Below are 20,920 nucleotides of genomic sequence, written 5' to 3' on the forward strand. Positions count from 1 at the left end.
TCCTCATGCCGCTGCTGAATCAAACAAGAAAGAAGGAAGCTGCCTTATACCAAGCTGGACCTCCCCCCCCCCCCATAGTGCCAAAATCCAATGAGGAACACACAGAATTGTGAAATGTTGGCCACCCTCCCATTTTCTATTCCACAGCCAGCTGCATCTGTGTTCCCACCCCCAGTTATCAGGCTTGCATCCCCAGAAGGGAACTCTCAATGACTTCACCACATTTAAAGGCTTTTTGCTGATGACATGAGTTTTTTCTTTTCTTTTTTAATTCACCGCAGGAGACGCGAGCGGATAATTCGTCTGCCCGAGGGGGCAGTGCCGGAGCGGGGAAACAGCCCCCAAGTTGGGGTGGTGTGTGTGGAGCGGGGGGGGGGGGGAGAGAGAGCCCTTTACAATGAGAGTCCCCTTGGGAGCTGGGACCTGAGATCCTCATGATGATGATGGATGCCCGTTGGGGACGCCCCACATCTCTCCCCAGAAAATTAAAAGCCTATTTGGTGCTCTGCTAACAATGCGCCGCCTGGAAACCTCCCCCTTATCAATCAGCCTGGGCTCTTCTTCTTCTTCCTCCTCCTCTTCCTCCCTCCTGAACAACAAATCGTCCACCTCCAAGAAATACATGCATGCTGCAGTCAGTCTAAATGCTCTCCACTTTGCTTCAACGTTTCCTATTAATGCAGAAGGTTTGTTTGGTTTTAAATTGGTTTAGACCAGCTGTGGGGAAGTTTTCTCAGCCTGAGGGCCACAGTCCATTCTGGGTAACTTTCCGGGGGCCGCATGACAGTGGTGGGTGGGGCCAGAGGCAAAAGTGGGTGGAGCATCACAGGCTAATTTTACCTTGGTACAGTAGACTCGTTCCTCCTCCTCCTCCTCCTCCTCCTCCTCCTCCTCCTCCTTCTCTCTCTCTCTCTCTCTCTCTCTCTCTCTCTCTCTCTCTCTCTCTCCATCCTTCCTCTTGGTAAGCAAATGGCTGTGTTAGAGCTCAAGGACACATTTCCATCAAGGCAAAAACACCATAGGAGGATGTGAAGCAGATCTAGTGAGGAGTGTTGGTCTGAGGAAAGGGTGTGTGTCCTCCGAGGCCCAGCCCACAGAGGGCAGGCTGCTCATTTATTACTTACTAGTGGGGAGCTTTTATATGCCTGTTGTCTTTGTCCATGGAGTTTTCTTGGCAGGAATATTGGAGTGGCTTGCTGGTTCCTGCTCCAGGTGGATCACGTTTGGTCAAAACTCTCCACTATGGCCTGTCCATCTTGGGTGGCCCTGCACGGCATAGCTCATAGCTTCTCTGAGTTATTTAAGCCCCTTCGCCATGGCAAACTGAGCAATCTGCGGGAGGCCGTGGAAGACAGGAGTGCCTGGAGAAACCCAGTAATATTGTGGTTTTTAAATGGACAGTGTAATTGTGGAGCTTGGACCTATCATGCCAAAGATTGGGTGAAGTCATGGCAAAGTCACATTTTGGTGCGCCAGCTGGAATCAAAATGGTGCCCGGTGCCCAGTGACTAAGACTGCCACGCACACCTGGCAACCTTCATGCTGAGTTGGCCGATGATCCCTCAAGAGGCAGCCAGACCGATGCCAAAGTCATGTTTTGTCCCACTGTCTCGATTCAAAATGGCGCCTGGTGTCCAAAAGGCAATGAAGGACCCCCCACCCCCATCTTGGGAAGCCTTGCGCAGAGTCTGAAGATGATGTCTTGAGAGGCGGCCAAACGCTTAGAGAACAAACGGACCAACGGCCGAGCCATTTCTTCAAATGTAAGAGTAGATCAGAAGCTACTTATTTTATCCCATTCCTATCACAGCCTTTGGGCCAAACCGCAGGGACAATTTCCACCTTACGAGAAATGCTGATGAATTTCCGTGAGGATTAAAAAAAATAAAATATAATAAATTCACAAACTGAAGTGGAAAAGTGGTGAGCACTGGTTTAAGATTGCGAAAAAACGGGAAATGAAGGGGCACCGCAGTCGACAACTTTGCCTGTCCCTCTTTCTCTCTCTCTGCTTTCCATTTTTCAATTGCATTTGTAGAAAGCAATTCCTTCCTGAAACCTTTGCTGCACAATGCCTCCTGCCCCCCCCCCCCGCAAATCCTGCCACTCTTTGGCTGGTTATCTGACATTTTGGCAGCTCCAACTTCCACCGCTGAGTACCACATGCCCCTTTCGCCTCAGGGGTGGGATGGGCAGCAGGTTTGGCTGAAGAAGGCCGTCCCCAAATGATCCGTCTTGCGCAGCCAAAGACCTAGGAGCAAAATAAAGGAAGAGAAACTCTCACACCTCAGATGTGATGGGTCCCATTAAACGTAAGCAAATGAAGAAGAGAGGAATGCGCTTGGGCTGAAGGCAGTCCGCACAGGTTTGAAGGTTTGATCTCTGCCCTCCTCTCCCCCAATTCATCTCTTGCCTGCTCAACTGTAAAAGTGAAATTTGGGGTTTCTGTGCCCTCCCTCCACCATCCTGCCTCACTCGCTAAACTGGCATCTGTTCTGTGTTCAGTTTGCAGGAGCAGATGCCTGCTTGCCTGATCTGTCAGCTGCAAGCTGCCCACAGATGCCAAACATTTAGCAAGGCTTCTCCGCTCCCCCACCCCGTCCTCGCGGACCCCTCTGCCAGCTTCCTTTTGGGGAAGGTGGCAGAGGAGAGAGCGGGCAGAGGCTGTCACCCTTTGCAAACCGGATCAGACACACACCGAAAAGAGATCCTGCCCATTTCCCTCCCCCGCTTCCCCACGGCTCCCTAGACAGATACTGCATTGGCCTGAATATAAGCCTCACTTTTTTTTTTCCAAATTCCGACCATGAAAAGTTAAAGTGCAGCTTAAATTTGCGACCTTACAAAAATTGCCGAAACAGACATACGGTAAAACGGAATGGGTGTGAATGCCTGCGGAATTTTAAGGGAGTGGCTTATATTCAGGTATTGTCTTTTTCTCTCTCTCCCATCCCCTTTGAATTTTAAAGGTGAGGTTTATATTCAGGTGCGGCTTATATCTGGGCCAATACAGTACATTCTAACCTCCTCTGGCACATAGAAGTCATGGGGTTGCCATCAGAGAGACCAGAGATTGGTGCCATCTTGGCAGAGGCTGGAAAAGATGGCCAGGGATTAGGACACACACACACACACACACACACACACACACACACACACACACACACAGTATTAGATAGGAACATAGGATAGCAAGCCGCCTTATACCAATTGGTCCATCTGACTTAGTATTATTGACACTGTCTGGCAGCAGTTTTCCAGGATCTCAGCCCTATCTGGAGCCACCAAGGATTGAAATTTGAACCTTCTGCATGCCAAATACCTGCTCCAACACTCAGTTCTGGTCCTTCCCTTAGCAGCCAAGTCAGACCATTTGGTCCATGCAGCTCAGTACTGTCTACACGGGCTGGCAGCAGCTCACTAGAGCAGGGGGTCTTTCCCAGGTGCTGGGGACTGATACTGGCAGACATCCACACACACTATCCCCTGAGCTACTGGCCATAGGCTATGGTTTGACCAAGAGCAGGGATTGTGGGGGACCTGTGGTCCCCTCAGGAACCTGTTGGGCTCCCATCAGCCCTAGCTGGCATGGTCAGTTGTCAAGGATGATGGACTGCTCAGGCAGGCAGGGGCTGGCTGAGGTTGGTGGGGTGGGGCTTATTGACCCCAGCGGACCGGCTTCCAACAATCAGATTGCCTTGGTAGGTGCTGCTGGTAGGAGCAGAGAGAGAAGAAACACAGTTGTGCATTTGCAGCAGCACAACCAGACGCTTTTATCTGCCCCAGCGGCAACGAAACATGCACCTCCCACATCAGTCTCTGCGGCCACAGCAGGCGCCGCGACTCTCCAATGGTTTGACTTCTCCCCAAAGATGCACTTCTCCATTGTCTCCCAAGACAGGAGGAAACCAACAACCATTTGTTGTAGGACCAAACTCTGGCGAGGGAAACACACGCCGGGCTCTTTGCTATGTTGCTTTGCAGGACGAAAAAAATAAAAAATGAAATGTGCGTGTTCCGTCTGTTTGCATGTCGGGAAACCAGACCCCCCCAAGAGCTGGCTAGAAAAGAGACTTCTTGCTGAAGTGAGCCCAGGACAAATGCACATGTCAACAGCTACAAGTGTGGGCTCTTCAGGCCCCTTGGTGGTGTGGAGCTGTTTAAATCTCTTTCCCCCCCCCAGAGATAAATGTGGCTTTAATGGACCTTTCACTCTTTTCTTTCTTCCCCTTCTCCCCACATTGTGCTGCGGTGGGGCAGGCAGACGTGTGGACCCGCTGCCTGCACTGGGGTGCCCGGCCCTCCCACCCAGCCGCTCTGCCCCACCCATCCATGCAGGCCCACAAAGAAGGGGTCACTTCTGGTGTCAAGGAGGGTGTGTGCGTGAACCAGCTGAGAAGCTCAGAGCACAAATTTCAGCCACAATCAGGAATGGAGTAGGTGGGGGGGAGGGAGAGGCTCCCCCACCCGGGACGGGAAGTCCCGAAATGGCATATGGCCCTTACTCTAGAGAATTCCCATTCAGAGAGCCTGCGAGGGAGAGCCATAACTCTTTATGCCCTTTTCACGCCTGCTTGTCTCTCTGTTTGTGGGTTGTGCCTGCTGCAAAAAAAGGAGAAGGAATTCCTGTGGGCCATTTTGGAGGGCAAATAAAGGGGGTGTGCGGGGGGTGGCATGATGCACCCCTTTATTTCTCTGACTCCATCTGCACCGAAACCAAACGGAGCATGGAGACCTCCCCTCCTCTGCCTTCCACCAACCCTCCTATTTCAAATTTCACAGAAAATGTGTTTTGTGCAGTTTAGGGGTGGTGGTGGTGGGCCTGTGTCTGGTTTTGTGATCGATTTCATGCCGATTGCTTCCTGGAACACATCTGTGGCACCAGCAAGGACACTTTCCCCTCTGCTCTAGAAAGCCTGTGCCTTAGAATAATAGAATCATAGGATGGTGGAGTTGGAAGGGACCCCCAAAGTCATCTAGTCCAACCCTCTGCAATGCAGGAATCTCAGCCAAAGACTCCGGGATGGATGGTCACCCAAACTCTGCTTCAAGACCGCCAAGGAAGGAGAGACCACCACCTTCCGAGGGAGCTTGTTCCACTGCCAAACAGCTTTTACCACCAGAAAGTTATTCCTAATGTTTAGTTGGAATCTCCCTTGTGGTCATTGGACTCCATCATTTGGTCCTTCCCTTGAGATATTTGAAGATGCTCTCATATCACCTTTCAGCCTCCTCCTCTTCTCCAGTCTGAACCTCCACAGCCAACTCAGCCATCTTGATGGGCTTCCGACTTTTCTAGGGATGGGAGATGGATGAGAAAGGTCATCATACCAGGAGGTAGATCTGAATCTTTGGGAAGGTCCCAGGGTGATTCCTGGTGGATCGGGAAGGATTTCTTTCCTAAGATGTTGACGTGCTGAGGAAGACCATTGAGTCCATCTGAATCAGTGGCTCTCCAGAGTTTCAGGCAGGGCTCTCCCTCGGCCCTACCTGGAGATGCCAGGGATCAAACACGGGACCTTCCACATGCAAGGCAGGTGATCTGCCACTGAGCCACAGCCCTTCCCCAAAAAACCAAAGCATGGTTTTGTATTAAGACCTGATTTAAACAGAAGCACAGGAAGTTGCTCTCCAGAGTTTCAGATGGGGGTTCTCCCCAAACCTGCTTGGAGAGGCCAAAGATTGAAGAGAATACCTTCTACATGCAAGGCAGGTGATCTAACCCACTGATCTAGGCCCCAAGGGCATCCCCTGGAACATGCGTATATTGGGGAAAGTGGGTGTAATGACAAATATATTTATTTTAAAAAAGAATGCAGAACTGCATTGTATTAGGGGGAATTGCTTGCCAGTGTGTGAAGATTAGTCAAGGCTGTGTACAAATAGATGTGTTTATTAGGAGAAATCCACACTGAAACACTGGTGAATTTTCACGAGGGTGTTTTTGTTTTCAATTGCTAATTTCCCGCAGGAAAGGTGGAAAACCGAGAAAATGAGAGGACCAAAACCAACAGTTTCTGAACAGAAAGGTCACAGCCTGCTGGCAGAAGGGTAACAAAGAGGGAACCAATCTAATCTCTCCTGGGAGGGAATGCCACAATATGGGAGCAGCCACGGAAAAGGCCCTGCTTTGTGTTACCACCAACGATACTTCTTCCCCCCTCCAGTTTTAGAGATATTTATTAGAATTTTCAATATTAATACAGTAAAAATCAAAAAGAAAAAAAGAAAAGAAAAATAGCAAAAATACAAAAAATAATAATAATTAAGAACACACAAATTTTGCATAACTTATTTTCCTTTAACTTACTTCCCAGACCTCCTTATACCTTCCTTTTTTGTATTCCAATTCAAATTGTTAGTTCAGCAAATCCTTATCAATAAACTTTTACCTACTTCTAAACTTTTTTTTCCATATTCTCTTAAAACATTACAGTTGGAAACCACTTAATTTCTAACCGACATCTTTCTAATATTCATTGATTTTGCAATATTTCTGTAAATAGTCTTTAAATTTCTTCCAATCTTCTTCCGCCGACTCTTCTCCCTGGTCTCGGATTCTGCCAGTCATTTCAGCCAATCCCATATAGTCCATCAACGATACTTCAGGCGTGGATGGGACTTAGAGGAGGTGCTCACCTGAGGATCTAAGCACCTGGGAAGGTTTGTATAGGGAGACCCCATCTTTCAGGTGGCCTGGGTGCAAGACACTTGGAGGGGTCCTTAATCCCTTTTTCTTTTCTGCTGAAATTTCCTCCAAACGAATGCTCCAAAACAACTCGCACCTTGCAAGATTCTACTTTGCTGATGGGCCCTGAATTAGGACCAGAGAGGGACCAAAACCCCCTTTGCTGCATGGAAGGATCTTGTAAATACTAAGGCAACACATTCACTAGAAAGCAAGGTATGTGTTTGTGTGTTGTGGGGGGGGGGGTGGCACAGAGAAAGTTGGCCGTTGCATTTTGGGGCTGGGCTGCTACTTTTACGACATCCGCTGCAGCTGTTGGGTGGCAGTTGGAGCCTCGGCAATCCTTCTGGGATGCCGTCTGTCAAGGCTGGCTGTCGATATTGTTGTTTTTTTTGGAGACCATCGCAAGTCCCACCTCCTCGGAGCTTCTGCAGCAGGCCTCCTATTCTTATCCCTCTCACGCAGGCCATAGAGAAAGCCCCCCTCCCCCTCCCCTTGCGTGCAGAATTAATTGGGAGGAGCGCAGAAGTCAAGTAACAACAGCGGCCCGCGTTTCAGTGTCTGTTGGCTGGCAGGATTTGGCTGGGATGCAGCCCAGTTTGCAAGTGTGTTCACCATGGAGACATCTTCATCCTTCACTTCATCTTTCCTTCTTTCTCTCCCACCCTCCTCCGTCTCCCGCCAAAGGATGCTGGCCCATAATAAACTTCCCCACCAACCTCAGTCACCCCCAGGGACCGGGGTGAGATTTGAATTGGCTCACATTTAAAGATGAGCCGACTTACCTAACTGTTTCCCAAAAATTGCATTCCCCTGAATTTTGCAATGCAGACTCCCAACCAATTTATGTGCATGAAAATGCATGTACCAGGGCAGAGGTCCTTAATCCCTTTTTTCCTCCCCATGCTGGAGCACTTGAGAATTTCGGAGGGTCTTGGCTTGAACGATTTCTCGTAGCAATTGTCATGTGCGGTGCTCAGCGTGGCATACTTCTTAGTTGCATTTTTACAGGCGCATGAATGAAGCTCGCAGATTGCTGGTGGTTTTGGGCTGCAATTTAGAGAGCCCTTGTATTGGGGTGTGGGCAAGGGAGGCTCGGGGAGAATTCTGAGCAACTGATCAAGAGGCCTGAAGATCTGTACTGCTGCATCAAATTTTGGCCTTAGGCCGAGAAGCAAGACACAATTACAGCATTAAATGAATGTTCCAAGCACAATTCAATGTGTTGGGGTGACCTTTAAAGCCCTAAACAGCTTGAGCTCTGCATATCTGAAGGAGCATCTCTACCCCCATTGTCCAGCCCAGACACTGAGGTCCAGCTCCGAGGGCCTTCTGGTGGTTCCTTCACTGTGAGAAGTAAAGATACAGGGAAGCAGGCAGAGGGCCTTCTCGGTAGTGGCACTCGCCCTGTGGAACATCAGATGTCAAGGAGGTAAGTAACTATACAACCTAATAATAATAATAATAATAATAATAATAATAATAATAATAATAATAATTTATTGTTTATACCCTGCCCATCTGGCTGGGTTTCCCCAGCCACTTTAGAAAACATCTGAAGGCAGCCCTAAATAGGGAAGTTTTTTAAAAAAATGTGTAATGTTTTATTATGTTTTCATATATGTTGGAAGCTGCCCAGAGTGGCTGGGGTACAAATAATAAAATTATTTTTGTTATTCTTTTTGTTATTCTGTTCTTTCCTCTGCTTAACAACTTCGTTAAAAACTGACATTTGCTTTTCACCCCTGATATTTCCCGACTTTCATCACTGTTGTCTGAAAAGACAGCTGTGATGCAAACTGAATGCAATGCCTGCCTCCTAACCCAGGAGTGGGAAACCTGTAGCCCTCCAGGAAAACAAAACAAAACAAAACAAAACAAAACAAAACAAAACAAAACAAAACAAAACAAAACAAAACAAAACAAAACAAAATGGAATATACAATTTAGGACTCCTGGGGGTGGCCTAGAGAGAGGGGGTGTAAATGGGAGAGTACCAGGGGCCCAATGCAGTGGCCTAGAAGTCCAAGACACCCTTGCTGTAAGCAAGAATTCTGAAAAATAATTACAAAAGGGAGGAAGGGGCATGAGATCTGGGGCCCAGGGCAAAAAGGCCCCGTTAGCAGCACCTTTTCTCAAAACTGTGTGCACAGACTCAGTCTCCTATCTTCCAACTTTTCTTTCCCTCTGCGCTCTATCTTACCCATTCAAGCCTGGCGTCCAACCATGAATAAAATTTGGGAGCCGCTGCTTATCTTTCCAACTAGTCAAACTTAATCCTCCTTGGACACCTTCCTCCCGCCTGTTCTCTCCCTCCCTCCCTCCCTCCCCCAATTCAGTTGCTCATCCGTCCACACCGAGCACCCCGGACCCTTCCTAATGTGGGAGGCAGATGGGCCCCTTCACAAAAGGACCCTCAGCCTCTCCAAGCTGGTCCTTCCCCATGCCTGATTAAACCCTAATACAGAAGTTAGAATTGATACAGTGGAACTGGGGGCGATTCAATTAGTGCAGCAAGCATGAAGCAAGCAGCACAAAGGAGACGGGGGTAGTTAGAAAGTCATTTTCTTTTGATCATTATAGCATCGCGCACGTGGAAGCAGAGAATTACAGGCTCATGTGTCTTAGCTTAATATCCTCTGGGGCCAGATTTGTCGTCACGTTGAAGTTGGCTGTCAGAATGGAAGAAATCACGCAGAGTTGATGAATTTGTAGCCTGGCTTTCCAAGAGGACGGAAGCTGGATCTGCGCGGGGGGGGGGGGATAAATAAAAAATAAATCCTGTCAGGTGAACTGTATTCTGTACCTCTAAAACTCACCTGTTTTCTTTCTTCTCTCTCTTGCTCTGTGAATCTTTCTCTTCCTTTCAAAATGCCTAACTCAGGAGCCCAGCTGGGAATGGAAGCCAGACGACTTGGCGCAAACCCCACCTCTCTTTTGAAGACTCTGTATCAGGCATTGTCAATTCATGTGGCCTAAACTAATTATGGTGCTGGAGGAGACTCTTGAGAGTCCCATGGACTGCAAGAAGATCAAACCTATCCATTCTGAAGGAAATCAGCCCTGAGTGCTCACTAGAAGGACAGATCGTGAAGCTGAGGCTCCAAGACTTTGGCCACCTCATGAGAAGAGAAGACTCCCTGGAAAAGACCCTGATGTTGGGAAAGATGGAGGGCAGAAGGAGAAGGGGACGACAGAGGACGAGATGGTTGGACAGTGTTCTCGAAGCTACCAGCATGAGTTTGACCAAACTGCGGGAGGCAGTGGAAGACAGGAGTGCCTGGTGTGTTCTGGTCCATGGGGTCACGAAGAGTCGGACACGACTAAACAACTAAACAACAACAAAACGACTGTCAACCAGCAAAACAACCACTGTGTTGAGGATCAAATGCTTCTCATGGACTTTGGCTGCATAAACACCATGCACTTAAAGCACATGGACAACACAAGCGCACACTCTCCAAGAATCTGGGATCTGTGCTTTACCTCTCGCAGACAGCTACAATTCCCATTTGCCCTAGTGGAAAAACCACCACAGCCCCACCATTTGAGCAAAAACTGGGCATGGTTAAAGGAAAGGGGCTGGGTTATGAGATCATCTTGACCCTTCCCCATGCTGGCTGCTGAGACTGCTGGGATTTGGCGTCCAACATCTGGAGGGCCACAGATGTCCCCCCTTACAAACAACTGAATAACAGGTACACATACTTATCTCTATGCTATAGAAAGTTCCTCAGCTGATTCTATCAACTCAGTGGTCTCTTAAAGGCACAGAAGCAAACCAGGTTGCTTCTACTCCTGGTCAGCTGGCAAGTGGGAAGTTTTTCCGAATCCAGTCTGTTCATCTTAAGGAATCTCTCTCTGTCGCTCCTTCTTTTATCTCCTTCTATTCTCCTATCTCTGTCTGGCCTCCCAGATATGCTAATCAGTGTGTAAGTATATCCTTTCAGATAATTATCATACATTATACTCTGCTCAACTCTGTATAATTTCCTCATCTGCATAATCGTATTTGACTTCCTTATGAATGTAAAAACCATCTTACCTTGGGCCAGTTAATCTTCATTGATTGAATATCAAATTCATTTGAATATGTTAGCCAAAGCTCTCCCACCGCACCCCAAGGAGTAGAGAGAGAGAGAGAGAGAGAGAGAGAGAGAGAGAGAGAGAGAAGGTGGAGGAAATCACAAGAGAAACAGCTTCTGTGGCTACTTTTGCCACGATGTTGCCTGCCCTGATCCATCGTACACTTTTAGCAGTGGGATTTTGTGTAGATTTACCCAGTAAGTAAGTCCCATTGTGTTCAAGCGGCTTGCTCCTAGGTAAGCGTTAGGTGTGTCCGTTCTGGTTCCCCTCAATTTCTCATTTCCTCACCCACCATCTTAAGTTCAGTTCTACACCAATTTTAAAAAAATCCTCCTGAAAATCTTTCTGCCTTTCAGTGCAGTTTTCTCCCATTATATAAATTTTCACATGCGCTTCTGACTAATGCAGACATTTGAAAAGTTTCCCTAATACAACAGACCCTGGGATTTTACTGCATGTTTACATCCCCAAGCAGCCTGCGTACGATACCAGGCAATTTGAAATGGGGAAGCCAGCGTGATTTATGATCTTGGGGACTACAACACCCATCAGTCCAAGTCAACATGACCGTTGGTCAGGAATGATGGGACTTGTAGTCCCTGATATATGGAGGGCACCTCTTTGGCAACCCTTGTTTTAGACTCTGGACTGACTGGAGGAAGATTAAACAACAACAATAAACAAACAAACATGGCCATGCTTTGTATTCTGTGTCCTTCTATTTGATGCTGAATAGTGTAATCCCTTGAAAAGGAAAAAGTCTGTAGGGTTTTCATAGGCAGGATCTCAGAAGCTGATGTCAACCCTTCGAAGCAAATATGGGATCTGTATCTCTTCAGATGTCACTGGACTCTGACTCCCATCAGCCCCCAGCCAGCAAATTCAACATTCAGGGATGATGGGAGTTGTAGTTCAGCAACATGTGGCGGGCAGCTGGAGGACTACTTTTGATACTGAGCTAGATGATCTAACTGGATTGAAGGACGCATCCTGGGCACCTAACAAGAGATGAAGAAGTGAGGAGAGGAGAGGGAAGTTTGCGGAAGTCATTCTGTGACCCGCAGTGATTTAGCACCGGCTATCCTAGTCAGCAGAGGAGACTCTTGAGAGTCCCATGGACTGCAAGAAGAACAAAGCTCTCCATTCTTAAGGAAATCAGCCCTGAGTGCTCACTGGAAGGACAGATCCTGAAGCTGAGGCTCCAATACTTTGGCCACCTCATGAGAAGAGAAGACTCCCTGGAAAAGACCCTGATGTTGAGAAAGATTCAGGGCAGAAGGAGAAGGGGACGACAGAGGACGAGATGGTTGGACAGTGTTCTCAAAGCTAGCAGTATGAGTTTGACCAAACTGCGGGAGGCAGTGGAAGACAGGAGTGCCTGGCGTGCTCTGGTCCAGGGGGTCACGAAGAGTCGGACACGACTAAACGACTAAACAACAACAACAACAATCCTAGTCAGCCTCTTTTCTACCTGGTGTAATCCTTCAACTATTTTGTGTGTGTGAAAATCAAAGACAACAATGCAGCCTTGCTGCATTTTCACTGGTGGCATTATCCCCCCTCCCCAAATTATGCCCATTTTACTGCCTCCTCTTGAAAAGCAGAATAGAGAAAGCCCTTTGAGAACCATGAATGTTGTTGGCATCTGTCTGGCTGGAGCCAGGGCCTGCTCAGCCATTAAGCAGAGTGAGGAAGCTGTCCTGATCAGTAAATCAAGATTCTAAGAAGCTGCCCTAGATCGAGTCAGCCCTTTGCTCCATCTACCTAAGTAATGTCTGTGCCTTCTCTCCAGAGTTTCAGGCGGGGACTCGAACCTGGGACCTTCTGCATGCAAAGCAGATGCTCTGCTCCTGAGTTACGCTCCTACAGCCCCCCCGTTGGGGTTCAGGGGTGGTGAGCTCAAAGAAAACAGATGCAGCGAAGGCTTAGAATTAACACAGAGAGGAATGGTTCCTCCCCGTTAACAAAGCATTTGCAAAGAAGCCTCCCTTTTAAACGAAACCTGTATCTCAGTTCCTCACAAGGAAGGCAGAGGCTGAGGTAGGCAGATGTGGATTTGAGATAGTTCTAATTCCTTCCCTCCCTGGAGGGATGCTGTGCGCTTTACCAGCTAAGTGATTTTTAAGACAAAGGTTTTCTGCATTTTCCTTTTTTTAAAAAAACAACAACAACACACCAACAACCAACAACCCCAAATGGCAAATGAAGATCTCCTTGCACTCGCACAACGACAACGGCAAGGAATTAGGGTTGCAAGCTCTCAGGATTTGACCTTCAGGGTGTTTGCTTGAAGAAGAGTCCTTCTGAATCAGGCCAAAGGGACTAGCTGAATCAGGCCAAAGGGACTAGATAGACGCACCAGGGCATATCTTATGGGATGAGGAAACACAGTCAGATGGGTGGGGTATAAATAATAAATGATGATGATGTCCTTAATCCCCTGTTCTTACAGTGGTCAAGCACAACCGCAAAGCAGAACATGGGTGCAACAACACTCTCTCCAACTTGTGATTCTCAGCAATTGGTATTCAGCGGGCTAGAGCGTGGTGCTGATCATGTCAAGGTTGCAGGTTTGATCCCCATATGGGACAGCTGCATATTGTAGGGGTTTGGGCTAGTCGATCCCTCAGGATCCCATCCAACTCTAGGATTCTATGAGAGAAAACTTCTATGAGAAGCACAAAGCCTCTGGCAGTGGAGTTAGGACCAAGCCTTTGTGCCTAGCAATCGCTGATAGCCTTCTCCTCCACGAATTGGTCTAACAGGAACACACGACGAGCCCATGCAGTCGGGCATCCTGTTCTCACAGTGGCCAACCAAGTGACTCCAAGCACAATGGCTCCAAGCTCAGCCACCATTTTAAGCTAGACTTAAGCCCATCTTAGCAGCTGAATTGCCATTTTAAGCCTGCCTGAACAAAGCTGCTGTATCTATCACTCTTCAACAAGTATTCTGAGCAAGTAAATGTTGTTTTTGCCTTTTACAAAACTTTGTGCGGTTATTTTAAGGGAGAGGAAAAGGGGGGGAATCTAGTTTGCCTTAAAAAAATCCTGGATTACTTAAACTAAAAGGCTAAAAGTAGCCTATCTAAGCTTGCTTCTGAGCTGCAAAGGGATGCACACTGCTGAACCCCCCAAGTTGAGGAAGGATATTAAACAATCTCCTAGCAACTGTTCACATCCTATCATAGATTTGCTTGCAGAAGCACACAAGCTCAATTCCCAGCGTTTTCATATAGGGCTGGGAATGTCTCCCTGTCGGAAATGACAGAGAGCTGCTGCCAATCAGTGTAGACAATGCTGCAGTAGATGGACCAAACACTGACTCAGCCTGAGGAAGCTTCTTGTGGTCCTGCATCCCACGCAATATTAGCCTCTTAGGGCAGCTGCTTCACTCTGTTTAACGGTAGGGCCGGCCCCATTTGTGTTTCCAGGCATTTTGGAAATCAGCCGAGATTCTCCCACCGAGGTTTCCACTGCCCCCTTCTTACTAATTTTTATTAATGTTATAGTTTGACATTCTTTTAATTAGGTCTATTGTACATTCCTGCATTATCTTGCACTGTGCCTTGTGAACATGTGTCGAGAGGCCGCTTACAAATGCCATTAATGAATATTAATAAACTACAGGAAGGTAGAGGAGCCCTAGCCTTTCCCTGCATCTGGGTGCTGCCTCTCTTGCCCCCCAACTCTCACTAATCCGGGGGGGGGGGCTGCCTGAGCTCCATCGCCCTGCCGTCAAGGAGCGGATGAGCCTGTCCCGACCTGATAGGGATCTGCTAATCATCGCAAGGAGGCATCAGCCCTGCTAGCTGGAGATATGTACTTAACATATTTAAATCTCCAGCTCTCGCCTTCTTTAGTATGGGGAGCGAGTCTTGCTAAACAAACACAAAGGCTCTGAGCTCTTGAATGGGGGAATGGGAGATGGGGATGGCGAGGCGGGGGAAAGAGAGAATTTGCAAGAGGAAGGATGGCGTGAAAAGGGATGTTTCTTCTATTCATCTAACAGCAAGAAGTGCCTGGCTGCAGGATCAGGCCAAAGGTTTGTCTAGTCCAGGCATGGCCAAACTTGGCCCTGCAGTTGTTTTGGGACTACAACTCCCATCATCCCTAGCTAACAGGACCAGTGGTCAGGGATGATGGGAATTGTAGTCCCCAAAAACAACTGGAGGGCCAGGTTTGGCCATGCCTGGTCTAGTCCAATGTCCTGATTGCACAGTGGCAAACCAGAGGTCCCCAATGGGAAGCCCAAAGGCAGGACCCTGGGTGATATAGCACGGCAGGGAGAAGGTAGATAGAGAGAAGTTGTTCTCCCTCTCTCATAATGCTAGAACTCCAAACAAAACTGAATGTTGGGAGATTCAGGACAGAGAAAAGAAAGCCCTTCTTCGCATAGGTGGGAGTTGATCTGTGAAACTCCCTCCCACAAGAGGCAGTGATTGTCACTAGTCTAAAGGTAAAGGTAAAGGGACCCCTGACCATTAGGTCCAGTCATGGCCGACTCTGGGGTTGCTGCGCTCATCTCGCTTTATTGGCCGAGGGAGCTGATGTTTGTCTGCAGATAGTTTTTCTGGGTCATGTGGCCAGCATGACTAAGCCGCTTCTGGCGAACCAGAGCAGCACACGGAAACGCCGTTTACCTTCCCGCCGGAGTGGTACCTATTTATCTACTTGCACTTTGACGTACTTTCGAACTGCTAGGTTGGCAGGAGCAGGGACCGAGCAACAGGAGCTCACCCTGTCGCGGGGATTCAAACTGCCGACCTTCTGACCAGCAAGCCCTAGGTCCTGTGGTTTAACCCACAGTGCCACCCACGTCCCTATGTCACCAGTCTAGATGGCTTTAAAAGAGGATCGGACAAATTCATGGAGGAGGAGAGGGCTATCAGTGGCTACCTTCATGGATAGAGGCATTACGCCTCTGAATACCAGCTGCTGGCAATTGCAGGTGGGTAGAGGGCTGTTCCAGTCATGTCCAGTTTGCAGAGGCATCTGGTCAGCCACTGAGAGAAAGAAGATGTTGGACTGCATAGGCCACTGGCCTGATATGGCAGGCTTGTTTACAAAGCTATTGTACTACCAACCTTACTGTATGCTTGTGAAACATGGACCACTTATAAACGCCATCTCCAACTCCTCAAAAGATTCTATCAATGGTGTCTCCAACATTTTTTTGCACATCACTTGGGGAGACAGGCGAACTAATGCCAGCGTACTGGAAGAAGCAAAGATCACCCGTGTCAAAGTAATGATTCTTCAACATCAACTTCGTTGGACTGGTCATGTTGTTCAGGTGCCTGATTATCGCCTTCCAAAGCAACTACTCTATTCCAAACTTTAAAATAGAAAGCGTAATGCTGGTGGTCAACAAAAGAGGTTTAAAGACTTTCTCAAGGCAACTTTAAAAAAAATGTAGTATAAACACCGACAACTGGGAAACACTGGCCTGCGAGCGCTCCAATTGAAAAGCAGCCTTTACCAAAGGTGTCATGGACTTTGAAGATGCTTGAACTCAGGACAAAAGGGAGAAACGAGCTAAGAGGAAGGCACGTTCGTGATCAATTCCTACCCAGAAACCTATATCCCCACTGTAGAAGGATGTGTTGATCCGGAATTGGCCTCCACAGCCACTTACAGTTAAGTTCGTGTTCATGGAAGACAATCTTAGTCAGCTACAAGTGATTGCCAAAGAAGAAGATGGCAGGCTTATCCTATGCTCTTGTATTCTTAATGATGACGGTGCTTAGATTTTCATTTTGGCCAATGCTTTCCTTTGGCCAGTGGATCATCTCATGGGGAAGTGATATTGAGCAATGCTCCTAAGATTATGAGAGGGAGAACCTCTCCTAAGATAGGTTGCTCTTGAGCAGTGTCTGGGCTGGTGTCCTATGTTAAGTCCTTCCCAAGCAACCTGAAATTATGTCAGCTTCTCTCAGGCCCTCCAAGTGTCCCTATTTTCCAGGGACATCCCTGATTTAGAGAAGCCATCCCGGTTTCTGATTTGATCCCAGAATGTCCCTCTTTTCTTTAGGATGTCCCTATTTTCATTAGAGAAATCTCGGAGGATCATCTGGTAGGATGTCTCGATTTTCAGTGGAGAAATGTTGGAGGGTATGGAGTTATCTGACCCCAAGCCATCAGAAGGCAATCCTGTATAGGGAAGGTTTTTTTTTTAAAAAAATGTTTAGTGTTTTATTATGTTTTCATATATGTTGGAAGCTGCCCAGAGTAGCTGGGTCAGTCAGATGTGTGGGGTATATACAGCAAAATTATCATTATGGAATGAGATGTCCCTATTTTCAATGGAGAAAGGTTGGAGGGTATGTTGTCTGTCTCTGCTCCTCCCTCTTCATACCTTTTTGAGCTATGGGAAACCAGGGGGGAGGGGAGCTGGGTGCTGCAGGAGGGGGAGACTGCCTGGTTTCCTTACCAATCTGACTCATCTCAGCCTCTTGGTCCCACTCCTCTCCAGCCTCTGCTTCTGCCTCTCGCTCTGGACTGCTCTCTACCCAGCCTCTTCCTGCTCTGTGGTGTAGTGGTTAAGAGCGGTAGTCTCGTAATCTGGGGAACCGGGTTCGCTTCCCCGCTCCTCCACATGCAGCTGCTGGGTGACCTTGGGCCAGTCACACTTCTTTGAAGTCTCGCAGCCCCACTCATCTCACAGAGTGTTTGTTGTGGTGGGGAAGATGAGAAAGGAGAATGTGAGCCGCTTTGAGACTCCTTCGGGTAGTGATAAAGTGGGATATCAAATTCAAACTCCTCCTCCTCTTCTTCCTCCTCCTCCTCTCCAACTCTTGACCTTTTATTAGCTTTAGAAAGTGTAAAGGTTTGCAGTTAGATCTTGTTGAAAGCAGCCATGTCAACACTCTGGACGTAATCTTCAAACTTGGTGATCTCTTCTTCCAGTATATCTGTCCCAACTTTGTCATCTTCCACCACACACTGGATCTGGAGTTTAGTGATGCCATAACCCACTGGGACAAGTTTGGAGGCTCCCCAAACCAGACCATCCATCTGAACAGATCTGACACATTTCTCCATCTTGGCTGTGTCCCTCTCATCGTCCCATCGCTTGACATCCAAGAGGATGGAAGACTTGGCAATCAGGCCAGGTTTCTTAGACTTCTTCTCTGCATACCGCTTGAGCCGCTCTTCCTGGACTCTGGCAGCTTCCTCGTCTTCCTCCTCCTCGTCACTACCAAACAGGTTCTGATGCCTCCTTCTCTCAGTCTGCTCCCTCTTCTCCACTCATCGTCACCCACCACCACTTCTGTGGCTTTGAGCCTCCGGCCCTTTGGGGTTCCCCAGCCGCTACCTCCCACTGCTGCTCTGTCTCCAGCCAGCTCATGACAATCAGTCTTTTTTTCCTGCAGAAGGGTGGGAGCAACGACAAAGAAGAGCTATTGCAGAGATGGGGAACTTCAGGCCTGCAATCCAAATGTGGCCCTCCAGGCCTCTCCCCCTGGCCCCTGGAACTCTTCCCAGGGCACACCCCTCACTGGCCCTGCTTCACACCCTCCTTGAGTGCTTTTGCCTGTCCTTGAACTGCGACAACTGCTACACCCTTCTGCACAAAAAGTAAAAAATGACATGCATTGCTCTACCAACTTTGCTGCTGGCCCCACCCACTACTGGGGTGTGGCCCTCAGGAGCCTGCCTGGCAGGGAATGCAGCCCCCCAGGCTGATATCGTTTCCCCAGCCTTGCTGAGGGAATCCCACAGGCACCTGCAAGAAAGCAGGCTGCTGGACCAGACTCGCCCTTGATCTGATGCCGCAGGACTTGATTTATGCCCTTCGCATAAGTTTCTCTTCCTTCACTCTTTCCATACCGTTCAGGATTTTATCAACACCTGTGTCTGCATTTGCTGCTGTGGTTTAGGGCCCAGCAGAAAGGTAATGTGCACCTGAGACCAGCCACAAGCTGCCTCTTAGGACGTCAGCCAATACCTTTCAAAGGGAATTTGATGATAAATGGGGTGCAGGGTCTTTCCCGCTTTTATCCTTCTCCCCCCGGGGATGTTGCAGATTTCTATGGACGGCTTGACCTCTGGGTGACCTCTGAACCCTGTGCTTGGCAATTTTATGGGGCCAAAGTAAAGATGGCTCCCAAGACGTGCCTGGGGGTGCTGGCTGCGTGTGTGTGTGTATGTGTGTGTGTGAGAGAGAGAGCTGAAAAATTAGACCGAATCAAAGCAGAAAATGAGTTTTCATTTATCTTGCGATGATGCACGAGGTAACGGGAAGACAAATAGCTGCTTCTGAGTCTTCCTTTATCACTGTCAGCGCAATTAATAGGCGACGGCCTTCGTTACCATGTTGCTGCTAAAGAGGGACCACTTCCCTCTCCACCCCCCTCCCCACCCTCACTCACCCCGGAGGGGAGATTAACGGGAGGAGAGAAGCACTCTGGGCCTTCCCAACTTCTGCAACGGTGGAGAGAAATGCTAACATGGGACGTTGCTGGGCGAGCAGAACAGGGTGCACGGGAAACCCAACTGAGGCCCATGCAATGGATACCTGGCTTCATTTCCCCTTGGAATTGCTGGCAGATTCAGGAGAGATTAAGAAGAAAGGACTTCTTCATGCACTGCATGGTGAAGCCAGTGGTGGCCACCATTCTAAATGGCTTTAAACGAGGATTGGAGGAATTCATGGAGGAGAAGGTTGTCAATGGCCACTAGCCATGATGGTTCTGCTCTGCTTCTACATTTGGAGGCAGCAATACTTTTTAATGCTGGAAATTAGTCTACAGCCATACTACCCTGAACACGCCCGATCTCGTCTGAATGCTGGAAACTGCAGGAGGGGAGAGTGCTTCTCAGCTTGGGTCACGCTTGCAGTCTTCCAAAGGGCATCTGGTTGGCCACTGCAAGAACAGGATGCTGGACTAAGTGGGCTATTGGTCTGATCCAGCAGGTTCTTTTTGCGTTCTTAAATTTGGGGAGAAGTAGCATAGATGGCAAATGTGCCTGGGGAGTTGCCACCCATGGTGGTGGTGGGGAGAAAAGGAGGAGGTAGGAAATTTGAGGAGGAGGGATGGCAGAGATGGGAGGAAGGGAGAAGCTTCTCAAGCTGAAGGGCCACATTCCTCCATGACAACTTTCTGGGGGCCAAATGCAGGAGGGCGGAGTAACAAACAGGCAGAGCAACACGTACCGTATGTGCATTTTACATTTGTCCAATAAGTTGTTGTTACGTGGCAAGGTCCCAGACCTTCCCGGGAAGTGGAATAAAGACACATGAAACAGTATTTTAGGTTAATGGGCAAAAAGTCCACTACTTTATTGGTTACAGAATGTGAGCGGTATTGGCTTAGGCATTGGAAACCACCCGACTATATCTGACTCCTGTCCATCTCCAGGAGTCTTGGAAGGGTTAACCACCAGTAGGGGGAGCCTTGCTGATGCACATCAACTAGGAACTCCCCTAGGGTCACCGCTAGGGGTCGTGCCATGGCCCTAGCCCCCAGTCTGGAGGTTTGGACAGAGACCACACCCCTTGGATTCCTTTGATGGAATACTCTTGAATTAGGAGGGGTAGGTGATGGCCAGTACCTCCCCTCCCCTCCAACCAAATACACCAATGCATAACCGCCAAAACTTACAAAGTTGTGACGATTTGCTACGAGGTAGGCGGAAAAAACAAATGGCCGGTGCCAATTTGCCAAGTGAAAAAAATTCCTGCCAGGCCCCTTGGACAACCAAGGTGACCAACCGAGGTCCATAGCAAGGTCAAGAAATAAAGAGCCTAACCTAAGGGAGGGAGGGTGGGAGAACTGACCGAGCAGTGAGAAAAAGGGGCGAGGCCTCAGCTGCGGGCAGTTTAAATAGCCCATGCCACGCTCCCGGACCATCCGGATTGGACGGCCTAGGGATGACATGGCTGAGGACCCTTCAGTGGTGCAGGGGCTATCCTGCCCTGTGCGCGTGGGGAAGGCTTGCTCCCAGCCCACAATGTTATTTCCCCAGGAACAGGAAATGGCTTTGTTATTTGCATGTCTGTTCCACCTTTTCTTCCAAGGAGCAGAGGGTGGTGTACATTGTTTCCCCGCTCCTCATTAAAACTCCACAACAACCCTGTGAGGTAGGTTGTGGCTGACCCACGGTCACCCAGTGATCTTCATGGCTGCGTGGGGCTTTGAAC

At 48.6% G+C, this 20,920-nt stretch overlaps 1 protein-coding gene across 1 annotated transcript; it reads right to left on the minus strand.

The window, feature by feature from the left end:
* Positions 1 to 17,559: 17,559 nt before the first annotated feature.
* LOC310833006 (elongation factor 1-delta-like) lies at positions 17,560 to 20,657 on the minus strand (the record flags this gene model as incomplete). Its single annotated transcript, XM_083715365.1, has 2 exons — positions 17,560 to 18,023; positions 20,558 to 20,657. 2 exons carry the CDS (start codon positions 20,655 to 20,657, stop codon positions 17,611 to 17,613), a joined length of 513 nt encoding a protein of 170 aa, XP_083571491.1. The 3' UTR covers positions 17,560 to 17,610.
* Between the last annotated feature and the right edge of the window lie 263 nt (positions 20,658 to 20,920).

This window comes from Podarcis gaigeae (genome assembly GCF_964106915.1).
Source record: "Podarcis gaigeae genome assembly, chromosome: 15".
Lineage (NCBI taxonomy): Eukaryota > Metazoa > Chordata > Lepidosauria > Squamata > Lacertidae > Podarcis > Podarcis gaigeae.